Here is a 13,649-nt window from a genome sequence, read left to right on the forward strand (position 1 = left end):
GCAACACAACCTGCACTAAAACATGTATCTAGGAGGAAAACAGGGGCATTTAAAGACTTTTTCAGCTACAGAGGAAGCACTTGAACAAATGGAAAGCAGGCAACATGCAGTGGTGGACATGCAGACACACAAAGAGTAAAAGCAAAAATGCTGAAAAGTGATTTACTGTGTGAGATGTGAACAAAGTACAGGTGCACACACATTTGTCAGCCATGTATCGCCTCCTCACACACACACTTGCACGAAGAGCAAATATCAATGTGGGTGGATAAATGGCAACATTAATATAATTACAGACGGCTGTGTGAGTCAACAAGAGAGATATGAAGGAGTTAGTGGTTAGAGTCTGTTTTTCCACAGCTACATGTTTTCTCTTTCTCACCCCTCAATCACACTTGTCTTGTCTTGTCACTAATGTTTTCTTGCGTTTGGTTCTGTAAGTCTGGCCTGAGGGATTCTTGCAAAGACGCCTGTGCAGTTTGAATCAAAACAAACACACTACCAAGGGTGATTTCAGGGTCAAAAAGGTTTCTACATTACATGGGTGGTTCAACTATTGTAAAACAAACCTAATTTACTGAACTTATGCCATTTTATATTCAATTGGCTCCAAAATAAATTGAACATCTGGAATTTTTATGCCAAGACATACGAGTGGGCCTTCACTTTAAATCAAGTTAAACCATCCCTTGAGTTGAGAGTTAGTTCTGCAGATTATCTACAACACTACTAGTTAAAAGGGTAACTTCGGTATTTTTCAACCTCGACCTTAGTTTACCATGTTTTTTTTTGTCTGCGTGACTTATTTGAAACTCGTCCAGTATTGAGCGAGTGCGCTACAGTGGGCACCAGTGAAACAGGGCTGCAACGTAATGCTCTCAGGTAATTTCGCCCTGTTAATGTACATCCCTGAAGTGCTTGTTTTAGTCACTGAAGGGCTCAGATTATTAATGTAAAGGTCTGACAACATTTGACATCTGACCTTTTTTTAAAAAAAACAGAAACAGTCGCTATATCGCTCTCGTCAAAGCCCCCGGACTCCATTAATAAAAACAGCAATTTTACCTTGCAGAACATGGTAGGTGCTGGTTTGTTTGTGGTTTTGTTTTGGGTTTTAAATGGTTAAAAACACCAAAGTCACAGAACAACACAAACCAACTGAGGCAGCAGTATAACCAGAGAGGTAAAATTACTATTTTTCTGAAAAATACAGAAGTTCCCCTTTAAGCTTAGAGGACAGGAGAGGCATAAGAAGCTGATCACTGGTCAGCACAATGAGACAAATTCTGTGCTATAAAGGGAAAAAAAACAAAAGAGCCGTGGACAGTGTCACTGTAACCAAATATTCTGCTGACTTCAAACTGACTATAAGTATGTTTATGATTACCAATACCACAGCTATGAGCGTTATCCTGGTTTTGATCATATTTAGGATATGAAATTCACATGGAGACAAATTAACCTGGTGATGTTGACTGTAACCAGGTTTCTGTCTTTGTCCCATCACATCACATCCAGCTTCCAGCTGCATTTACTGCTCTGCTGTTTGCTTTTGCTCTTATCACCAGTAATGGAAGAGCAGCATTGCCATGAAACACAGCCTTCATATCAAGTTTCACCCTGTGTATCTTTCTGATCACATGTTTTGTTTTACTGACTAACTATTAGCAGATCAGATCCAGGTTTCTGAAGTGAGGATATGATGTTTACATGCACCAACTCCAGAAACCCAAACATAACCAAGATACTAGCTCCTGGTGTGTCATTAGATTTTGTTAACTGTTCACATAAGGACCGTATTTAGTTTGCTTATGTAGACTGTATTTAATCTAGCTAACTTTATCTGCTTCTGTTGTCCCAGAATAAATATGGCTCTGTTGTCCGATGTCCTTCGCTTAGGATCTTTGTTTCAACACTGTCCACTCTGCTCATTTGTTCTTGTAACCTAGCCAGAGCATCAGGCATTTTGGCTCTGCTGCATCATACCTCATGTCGCCCAGCCTCTTGCTGATGACCGTGCCCACTGTGGTGAAAGCTGCACTGGTCTTCTGTCCCGCCTGGGAAAGAGTCTCCTGAGTTTTCTTGTATCTGCATAAGGGAGGGAGGGATGAAGAGGTGGGAACAGAATGAAGAATGGAAAGGGAACAATGGAGAAAAGAGGAAGTAGGACAGAAGGTTGGAATGAAATGAAAAGAAGATGTGGGACAGCGAAAAGGAGGGGGAAGAGAGAAACGAAGTAAAAAGGACAGGCGGATGAATAGAGGAAAGAAAAAGACAAAAGACAGCAAGAAGAAGATCATGTCAGATGGATGGGAGAGTGTAGGGACAGGAGGGTAAAAAAAGACAGAGGTAAATCAGACCAAACAATTTGTACACAGCGAACACGAAAACAAAAGCTAACAGTGATTTAAGTTACTGCATCGTCCCATGAATGAAGAAGCACAGCATTCACCACCCCACAATGGTTAGTATTCACACAGAAATACAGACATAACAGAGATCTTTTTTGTTTTTAAATGTACCAACATTTGTGTGATTACCAACCTGAATTTGACATCTACAAAACAAACAGGAGAGAGCTTCCTTTTTTCTTTTTTTTTTAGCATCTACTGTCTCTATGAAGAGTTAGTAAATTTCAGCATGAAGTCCAAAATATTCCACCAGAAACACCGCAGAAGCAGAGAAACCCATTCGCATTAAAGGCAACCAAGGACTTGGGATGTGTGTTTATTTCAGCACAATGGAGGACAGAGCATGATGGCAAAATCAAACACTTAAGCTCACAAACCCACTTCCTAGTGTGGTTACATATCAAGAATCACAATGTGAACAGTATTTTTTGACACACATTATAAAAATGTGTAAAATTTGGTGTATGATGAAAACAAAATTGTTCATTCGACATGTCAACCAAATACATCTAAAAAGCAAAAGTGTTTATAGCTGTTCCAATTAGCCACTCTTGAGCGGCGGGCTCAAAAGAGAAAGGAGGGAATCACAATAACTGATCAAATGGGCATAATGGCGTACAATTTTCGACTCTCTCCTCAAAGACATTCATTATTTCAGGTTTGTTTTAAGATGAGTTAGGCAATTAGTTCAATCAAAGAGAGAAAAATTCAGAAGACGTACGGTTTACTTTTCAGTTTAAAAAGGAAATTTATTTTGTTTATTTATTAGACTAAAAAAAAACTTGTTAGCATGCTAACTTCAGTAGATATCTCTGCAACACAAAACACAGTCATCCTTGACATCACAACGGTTACTTCTTAAGGTTCTACTGATGTTTTTTGAATGCTTTAAACTAACACGGCCGCATCTTGCACACCAAGATACCATGTTAAAAAAAGTGATTCTTTTACTTATGGGAAGTCAAGAGCGCTTCTCTTTGATAAGAGACAGAACATTTTCAGGCGGAAGACACGGCCAGGACATTTTTAACAGGACTGAACTAAGTGGATGAAATAACAATCCACCTTGAAGTATAATACCTTTGTCCTACTGTTGGACTCGAGCCACTTACTGTGTAATAGCTCGGTAAATAAACTTGAAGGGGGGAATTTCGGTTTCACAACATCGGCTTGAATAATGCAGTAGCTGTTTTGTGTAACAGGCTGGGTGTGGTGGATCATACCTCTTAAGATAAAACTCAGAAACCTCAGCATGCAGGTATTCAGATCTCTAATTTAGATGCCTAATGTTAAAAATTAACATGTGGGTTGCAGATAAAAATATAAAATATTAACCATTACTGATCTGAGGGATATTTGTTATGCTGTTTTTACTCAGATCCTTTCTATTGTTTGAGCTAAGTTTTAAGATATATCAGAGCAAACTGAATAAAGATGTATTTAAAACCATGGCATCCTGTTTGTCCAGCATTTAAAACTGACTGGTATGCTTCACTTGTCTGAAATCCAGTACATCAGTGATATTGAGTTGCCATTATCCCACTTTGTGTTTTAGCACATTCCTGCTGTTTGCAGTCTGCCAGAGCCCATGTTTACTCTTGTCTCACGTGTATATTTCTGGTTCCCAAATATTTCATACTGAAAACTAAGAATTTAAGGCCTAAAGCTCCTTCCAGGCTGCCAAAACAGACATGGTTCTGGTTACTGTAAGTAACACTAAAGAGTAACCACCAGTTGAAGATCTGATCTGCTCTGGTTCCTGCCATGATGTAAGTTAGGTAAGTTCTATCAAATTAATTTAACTCATTAGAATTTGTGTTTTTGTGCAATATGAAAAATGTGTACATCATGAAAATGTAAATGAAAATTGGTGCAGTCGAAAAGTAACCAACCATAAGTGGGTAGATTTGCTGTCAGTGTGTGCAGGTTAGCTAACACTTGTTAGCAGCTGTCTGCAGACATCAGTAAACACAAACAGCAGGAGATTAAACGGTGTGCAGACTTTACTGATCCATCTCTGCTGAAACTGATAAATTCGTCTGATAGGATGTCTGTTCTCTACTTCGTTGAAGCACCGTCCATAGCTGTGTACGACAACTTGCATGGGGTGCAGGTGTTTTTATACTTTTGCTCAACTGTCTTGCACATGAAGTCCTAAAAAATACAATATTACAAACATGTTTTCAATTTGTTGCACGGGGAAATGGCTAACCTGGCGCTCTCCAGTCCATGTGTTAAGCTAAACTAAGCTAAGCACATTGGGATTGACCTCATCTAACCCTCGGAACAAAAGCCAGTATTTGTAAGGATTTATAAGCAAAATGTTGAACTATTCCTTTAAGAAGGACAGCTGGGAAGTTGGCTAGTCTACAGGAATCCACCAGGGCGACTGGAATTAAATAGGTCAGCAGATGTGGTCAAACTACACCTGCTAATATGGGCTTGCACGCACACGCTCAGAAATATTCACGTTATACCCATTCAAATACAGCCAAACTGGCAAAAGCTGCCAACAGGTTGAAATAAAAAACTCCCTCGCTGGCAGTTTGTTTGCACACACGCAGACTGGGTAAAAGCCAACATCATCATGAACTGAGACACTCAAAACACACATCAAGTGTCAGCAGCAGATGGTTCACACAGGTTGAGCAAATACAATTTTGGAGATAAGCTGGTGCAACGCACACAACTGTGTCCACTAACATGGTTGACCTTCCACACTCGCTGCAGTATATACTATTTCATCATTTTAGCAGTAATTTAAAATCCATCATATCTGGAGCATGAAATGTATGTCTTGTATTTTAACCTTTCCTACATTCAGCAGCCACTTACAGTATACTGCAACACCCTCACTCTCACAGAAGCAAAATGAAAACAGAAGAAAAAAAAGCATGTATAGTCAAGAAACAAGAAGGGGAAAAAAAAAAAAAAAAAAAAGTCCCGCAAAAAGAAAACCAAACTTAAAAGAAACCTTAGCTCCTCTACAAAAACAAAACAAGAACACAAAAGAGAAAGGGGTCAACTCACGCTTCAGAGCGGGCAATGTCATCCAAAGTGGCTGAGGCAGACAGATATCTGAAGACACAACAGCAGGATAATGACACAGGGGAAGAGACACACACTCACAATGCAGTACAGTAGAGTTACAGTTTCCACCAAACGTTTGCTTTACGGGCTGGATTTGAAGGGTTTGGTAGATGTGCGCAGACGTAGTTGGTGAAGGATTTTCTTCACAGGAGAAATAGCGTTAACTTCATAACACAATGTAAAATCATAACACGTTTGTGTCTCGTCCATATACATTTAATGATAAATGATCTTTTGAGAAGTCAGTTTTCAGCAGAGAATCTGCTACATATAGTTTCAATGGGAAGAACAAAATGTACTTACACTTTAAGAAGACTGTTTTAATGACTAATTTGATTTTGTACTGCAGAATACTCAACATGGCCCACACAAAATGAGGTCAATGGGATGGGAACCTGTTTACTTTCCACCAGAATAAAAGAGCACTTGTTTATCTAAACTGTAGAAGAACAATAGCAACTTATGAACCCAGCATGCCATTAGATTTATTTATAATTACATAAAAAGAATATTAAAATGTAGAGTGTCAAATAACACTTCTATATCCGTTAATTACTGGTATGTCTGCTATAATGAAATCAGATGTCTCTCTTTACAGTAGACATGGCACTACACTAATAATGTTATTTTATCAATTTAATTCAATTCATGAAACACCTATGCTTCCTTCCTTTGAAATATATATATGGCAGCTCCAGCTCTGTGGAAACTTCCCCACATCACATTCTTTCTATAACAACAAGTGTTTCCTCCCTCAGCCTAACATTACAGGTTCAAGTTCTAGGAAGTAAATAACTACAACAGGGTGAGATGGCATCAGGTGAACTTCCGTCTGTTATGGAATTGATAAAATCATTTCAATCCGGACCATTTTGTGCCATGAGTTTACCATCATCACTTACCCTTGCTAAACTTAAGTTAGATTAACTTTAGTTTTGTTAGCGCTCAAATGTATGATCTATATGAGTAATTCCCAACCTAAGAATCAATGTGACCGCAAGATATTGGGCAAAAAACGTGGCGTTGCAAGATGAATTATAGGAGGGGAAAGTAAAAAATTCACTGCGCAAAGTTTTTTTTTTAAAGACATTTCTCTAAACTTTTTTCCCTGCATTTGACTTTTATTATGAAAAATTATACAAAAACAAAGAAATCAAGTAAAAAATATCACTCAAGCTGGACTGATCACACGGAGTAAACATATGCAACCGATGACAAACAGTCACAGGTAAATGGATCTATTGACAGAAATGCTAAAATGTAATGTGTACACTTTGTACTGTGTGGATTTTGACAGGGTAGTGTTGTCTCAAATCAAACATGGCTGCACTTAAGGGAAATGATTATCGGAAAATCTGACCACTTCTTCTTTTTAATGGTGAATTGTAACAGGGCGGATCATTATCACAAACGTTTGACTGCTGCCTGCTAAAATATCTGCTGGCTTGTTTGCTCACTTGACTTCAATTAAATTTCCTTAAAACGAACACACTTTTATTTGCTTGTGTGTGCCATCGCAACCGATCTACCTTAGCTGCCATTTTGACAAGTACACGGTCCTTTCCGCTGCATAGTACCAGCTCGCCCACCCTTTTTTTTGATTTTCCCCATTGTGGAAAAGTTGTAGCTGTACTTAGACCCAGTACTTTTTTTCGTATCACCTCCGTTGAGGTCCCAAGCGAGCTGAGGCGATACTAAAATGTGACGTGAAAACACGGCAGACAACCGAATGGTCAGAGAGAATAGTCACTATTCACTCCATCATTGCGTGCGCCAGACAGAGACCAGCAACAGAAAGTTCTCTCTTTTACAATTTTATATATACGTTATTTCATCACCTAATCCACTTCTGAGACGTTTTGAGGTGAGAAATGAACTGAGTAGATTTCAAATATTGTCAGTTTTAAGAAAAAGTGATGGAAAAACGGCGTGTGCAAACAGGTTGGTGGTCCCTCCCCTTCCACTACGTAGCCAAGATGCCGAGCGTTTAGAGTAAGAAGTATGTAGCGTTCCTCCATTATGAGTACATCATACGGGTATTCGTAATACACAGCATTTTGCCATACAGTCAGTGTAAACGCAACACAAGTATGGAAGGGCTTGATTTGAGACAGCACTAGTACATGCAGATAGCAGGAAAGGATTTCCCTTAAATACTACAAGTAACTGTGTTCAGCTAACTGTGTGTCACTGTGATAAGAAGGGCGGTCAACCCACTTCAACTCTACAGGAAGCTGTGAGGGAAAAGGGGCACAGAAACACACGGTTAGTGGAAAAGCTCTGAGAGTTAATGCTTCAGTACGGAAAACAGTGGATCACATCACCCCAGTTCTGATGTCTTTACACTGGCTTCCCGTCTGTCGAATCATTTTTTGCTGCTGCCTTTTATTAAATCAATTTTTCACATTGTATTTAAATGGATTTTCATATTGTTGCTTATGTTTTATGTAAAGCCCACTGAACAGCCTTGTTGCTCAAATGTGCTATACAAATAAACTTGCCTTGCTTTGCCATAGTAACTCTCAATCTCCAACTGAACGACAGAACAAGCTTAAACACACACATGCATAGACGGAGTCCTTCCTGTACGGTATCTAGACAAACAGAGGAAGTGTGTTTGTGCTGAATGCTCTGTAAAACAATAGCAGAGAAGATAAGGAAGCACAGCCAACACAACAACGACAGCAGATCTAACTAGATTCATCAGTTTTGATCCCTCAATGTTTGAACACAATAAGACTCCTGATTCCAACACTGTGATGTCTCAATCAACACAGCGAGCAGTGTAAACAGCTTTAATGTAATTTGTCTATTAAAAAGAGACTGGAGACGCATGACAGCTGTTTACAAGATGATATCCTACTGAAGGAGAGTGGTTCAGTCTCATTCCAGAGATACAGAACCGCAACTTTCAGCTTGTGTGCAGGCAGTCAGCGAATGCAGAGGCATATTCTGACATACTGCACTATGAACATGTTTGTTAGCATAAGTTGTGACTGCCTCATAGGTCTGATAAATAGGAACATCGATATCAACATTCCTCTTTGACCAATCTTGGTAGGGTAAAAATGTTTTCTGAAATGTTCAATTAAATTGCAGCATTTTTGTTGTTATTCTTGTCGCGGTTTTCCTCCAAGTAAGTCTAGAGATACAGCCGTTCAGCCCGATGACACCGCCTCAGCAGAGAGGGTAAACTGTTTATTTTTGTAGTAGCACTGTTTCTACTGGCCTACAAGTAGAGTCACATTTCCTTTCCGTTCAACAAAATTCACTCACTAAATAAATATACAAACCAAACTCCAACCAATGTATGCAAGTGATGCTTCACCAGAAGTTAACAGTGTAATGTGACCTCACCTTGCCACTTAGGTCAAAGGTTCACCTGTGAATTTCAGAGTCTGCTTGAGCTCGCACCAAAAGCGGCAAATTCTTGTTCTTAAAATTTGTGAAAAAGTGAGAGATGGAGCTTCTATTCGCAGACAGGTGCAAGTGTGAATCCACCTTTGTGCACGCAGTAGAGGACAAATGTATTTCTAGTTGCAGCAACAGGTTTAACAGAAAAAGATTTGCGTGGAAAACAAGTGGCACCTACAGGAACTCAAACTTCATCAAAAGGAATAGCCCCCCAAAAAGTACTGCTCACTCTGAGTCACCAACAGCATTTAACATGCCAAATACTAAAATCAAAGATGACCTAGCAGATAGCAGGGGTACTTTTTTTAAACCCAGGTCCCAATGCTATTACAGTAACAGGAGACGGCTCTGCCCCAGACAAGGCCAGCCTCTATATCCTGACTTACATCAGCACAATGCTGCTTACAGTACAGCACAGTGACTTCATAAACACCGGCCTTGTCACAGTACACCGTCTGTCCATACACAACGTGACTGTTTAACGGCTGTATTTGTCTCACAGCAGAGAACATACTAAGCTGAAAAAGACAGTTCGACCAGCTGATCTAGTAAAAACTGCATAACAATGTAGAAAGAGAAGTCAGAGTGAAAATATTTGTCGTCACGTACTGAGTGAACTACACAGTTAGGTGAAATACACACCAGGCTATAGGGATAGCGGTAAGCAAAAAATGCTGTTTGATTTGTACTGTTATGCTATTAAAACACATTTAACTGAGCAGAGTACAACAGTTGACGGGTTCTCCACCCACTCCAGTTTTCATGGCAACCCACTCAAGAGTCTTTGTGTGTATTCATAATTCATAACCCATTTACTTCTTTGTTTAGATCAGTTTGCTCTGTATGCACCTCATGACCTCCCTCCCTCCCTCCATCTCTCTCACACACATTCCTTTCCTCTCCTCCCACTTGTTCCTGCAGCAGCAAGTCCGAGCAGCCCGTCTGTGGGTAAGAGATACGCACACTTATAATGATGCGCCTGCCCGCTTGTGTTTCTGGCTTTCTAGCCAAATACGTCTAATAATTCACCATTATTCTGTCTGTGTGGGTGAACAAAATAACAAAACAAGAGTGTGGGAAATGACAGAGCGGACGTGTACGTCTATTTCTGTGTGCCAAAGTAGAACAAACACTACAAAACATGACCGTGCACCTGCCGCTGTTTGAGCATGTGCGCGTATGTGTGTGTAAAAGTCAAGAACAGTGTCAGCAGCAGCGTCGCCCCGTCAGGTTAGGCTGCCTAGCTGAGTGAGCTTGCCAATCCAGTTCATTTCAGAAGCAGCCACGTGGAAAATTCCATTAGCTTCAGCCCTAGCAGCAGCAGCAGCAGCAGCAGCAGCAGCAGCTTGGTGGAAACGGGCAGAAAACTCACTGATTTAATGTTTTTCTTGCCGACTTCAGACTCTAGATTCTTTCAGCAGCAGCACAGAACCCTCATCCATCTCCTCCTAAAACCAACTCCAGGAAACTCAACTCAGATAGTTAAAAAATAAACGTCTGACACACACAGCAAAATGAGTTACCCTTCTGCAAATGTCAGTCAAGAGTCCGTCTCTTGGTGCAAACTGCTTAATTTATAACCTGCAAAATTCCATTATTTATGCCAATATAAAAAGACTTGTGACAAATGTTTACTACCTACCAGTTACAGTAACTTCTGTTATAATTTGGCGCTGCATATATAAAATTTAACTTAACTGAATAAAGAAGGAGGAAGCTTTCATCATTAAATCATTAACAAGACCAAGGATGGATTACTGAACGGGCCAAAGGGGTTAGGGGGTCCAAGGGGTCGTGGGAGCCTGTAGACTCTGGCTTTTACAGGTCTGTGCCCAGGGGTCGATGTTTCATAAACCATCCATGAACATGGCTAATTACTAATAGGCATCATCATTTCTGTTTTTTGACTGTGTGCCAATTAATTTTAGTTAGCTAATCAGCCAACAGGCTAAGATCATTATGTAACTGACAACCATTACCAGTGTGTGGCTTAACAAATGAATGCTTAATTTGGGTCATCTAGATAAACAAACAGAATAAAAACAATCTTTCTTGATAACTGATGCCACACACAAGCTGAATAACCACTGGGTGGCCTGATTATAATATAACCAAGCCTTGACTTCTAATTACAAACCTTTCTCTGCTCTTCCTTCTCTCCTCTCACAGTCAGGGTTAGGGTTTTGTGTAGCAAACAAAAATGCTGATTCAGAGTAACATAAGCAGAGAGGAAGCGTCTGAGAAAGCTTAAAATATGAAAGAATGTTGATTCTGAGGGGAAGTAGAGAGGAGGATGTGTCATCGCTTCAGGATGGAGGAAGAGAGGACACCTGACCTCTGGTAGAGGAAGTTAAAAAAAAAAAAAAAACAGATGGATGATACGGATAGGAAGGATGTTGAGACAGAAAACTGAAGAGAAAGAAAGAAAAGAAGAAGGTGGGTAAGCGATTATAATCTAATAGACGTCTTTTTGTCAAATATTTCCTCACAATCCGCTCGCTGTCCATTCTGTGTGCGCTGGGCAAAAAAATTCAGTGTTTGTACACAGTCCTGCTTCTGTAAATGGGAAACAAACAAAGTGACCCAGTCTGAACCACACAACAATACTCCAGCCATGATTTATGCATCAGGTAACGCTGGATGATTTACAGACATTCAGCTTACTTTTTAGTTCACAACTTAGCTATTGTTACATTACTTGCTGTGTCATTGTTCGCTCTACATAATGGTATTTGTCACAGAATTGGATTTCTCCAGAATTGCTTACCCCACCTTCAAGGGATATTTTAAAACAGAGAATGATATATTAGGTAAAGAAATTATGATTATTGAACACAAGAAGGTGAGTCAGGTGGGCAAACTCACAGTCTGTTGAATTGGTTATGTAACTCAGGCTTCAGTGGTCAGAACTGACACACATCAAATCCCACTTCAGTGCAACAAGTCTAGCCACATATGCAAAAGGCCCCTGACAGCAGCAGGAGTACTGATCCTGAATCAGCCAAAGTAGGTTCCTCAGACCCAGAAAAGCTCACTTGCAAACAAATGAGGAAAATCCTTCATCTTTAAAGAAACATTCTCACAGTTACAGGAAATGCTGCTAAACTGAGATAAGTTCTGCATTGTGAAGCTCAATCTAACCTGAAATACAAAACAATTCACTTTCTCATCTGGAAGCTTCTCGTGCAACATGAGCAAAAAGAACAGACAGACTACAGATAAATCTTTGTCCCCCCTAACAGACATGAAGTTCAACACCAGCTGTTGAAATGAAAGTGTTACCAAACATAGTTAGTAGGTGAGAACGGAGAAGGATCGAGAGTGTCTGAGTGAGTAAAAGTCAGAGCGTGAGAGAGCAAACACAGCAGAAGCTCCCAGACTTCACCGGCGAGCGAGCAGCAAACAGTGCATGGACTCACAGATCCAAACTGGTAACTCTCTCACTCCACTCGCCCAGTTTCTCGGTGGTTCTCACATAGCTAGAAACAGGAGACATGAAGGTGTTACACTGTGGTTCAGCAAGGACGCAAAGCAAGCAAGAGGAACCCTGGGTTAGAAAATCCAATGACGGCAATGTGGTTATTTTTTTTAATTACTGACAAAACATGGTCTTAAGGTCAAAATGTAGACTAGACAGGGATTCAAGTCACACCGTGGGAATGTTTTTAAGCCTGTATTTCCTGGGCGAAAACCTAACATCTTTAAGTCACCCAAGAAATTAGTACAAACCAAGTTCATGTTGTGCAAGTTGGCTCAATACTAAGAGCAAATTGAAAACTCAGTGCTTCACCTTTAAGGATGATTCATACAGGACAACACACTGAGACCCTAAATGGAACAATCTCAGATCCGATCTGACATTCAAGGATTAAAGTTATCTCCCTTGTTTTTATGACTTGCTGCTGCAACAATCGTGTCTTAAAGTTTGCAAATGCACGACTGTGACAGGAACAAAAACAGTTTCATGGTAACAACAGGAGCTTTTACGTGTCAATTAATGTTCCAATATTATTTAAGATACTGGAACATTAATTTTCTTAGGTGGGTCAAGTGTACTGTATAATAAACCTGTGCTGACATTCATCTTAATGGCAGCTGGTTAATACCCTTTTCTGTTAACTGTTGGTTTCTGCCATTTGTTAGAAAAATGCATTTCCAAGGTAATATTTTGTATATTTTGCTGGTGTATACACAGAGATATTTCTGATTGGGGTATGAACGTGAATATTAACCTATTAGCTTAGGAAAGCTCAGTAATCAAGGTACCTGGTGCACCACAATTTTGTCCAAAGGATTCATTTTAAAAACAGCATAGATGATAAGACAAAGTGGATAGTTTAAATCTCTTTAAAAAAGTGTTATCACTGTGTAATGAATTTAAGGAGTAATTTGTTCTATATTTCTTAAGATAATATTAGAGGAGTTAGTTTAGCCAGAGCCAACATTATTCAAGAGTCAGACAAACCTGTTTAATCCTCACAAATTAATGCAGGAAGAATTTATATTTAATAAAAGTACTGATAAAAACTATAAATCTCCTAGAATACCCTTTTAAAAGTTTGCATAACCACCAAATGAAATATGAATCATGCTGTGTACTTGTTTCCTAAATAGGGCAGCTGAAAATGTCAAAATAGAATAATTAAAAGGCTTAAGAGAGACTTTATGAATCCCCGTAAACAGATAACATGGTTTCATCTTCACCATAAGTTAAGATGGAGCACTGTAATGATC

The 13,649-nt window shown here is 39.6% G+C and overlaps 1 protein-coding gene across 13 annotated transcripts in view; it reads right to left on the reverse strand.

Moving 5' to 3' along the window:
- tpd52l2b (tpd52 like 2b) overlaps positions 1-13,649 on the reverse strand; it is a 34,725-nt gene that overhangs the window by 12,702 nt on the left and 8,374 nt on the right. For 8 of the 13 annotated variants that reach the window (XM_046055892.1, XM_046055891.1, XM_046055889.1 and 5 more), the window contains exons 4-5: positions 5,442-5,489; positions 1,987-2,088 (exon numbers count right to left, since the gene is read on the reverse strand). In XM_046055892.1, the coding sequence (XP_045911848.1) occupies positions 1,987-2,088; positions 5,442-5,489 (150 nt within the window). The remainder of the gene's footprint in view (positions 1-1,986; positions 2,089-5,441; positions 5,490-13,649) is intronic. The other 5 variants (XM_046055897.1, XM_046055896.1, XM_046055894.1 and 2 more) reach the window with 1 other exon arrangement.

The sequence above is a fragment of the Micropterus dolomieu genome, linkage group LG08 (genome assembly GCF_021292245.1).
Source record: "Micropterus dolomieu isolate WLL.071019.BEF.003 ecotype Adirondacks linkage group LG08, ASM2129224v1, whole genome shotgun sequence".
In the NCBI taxonomy this organism is placed as follows: Eukaryota; Metazoa; Chordata; class Actinopteri; order Centrarchiformes; family Centrarchidae; genus Micropterus; species Micropterus dolomieu.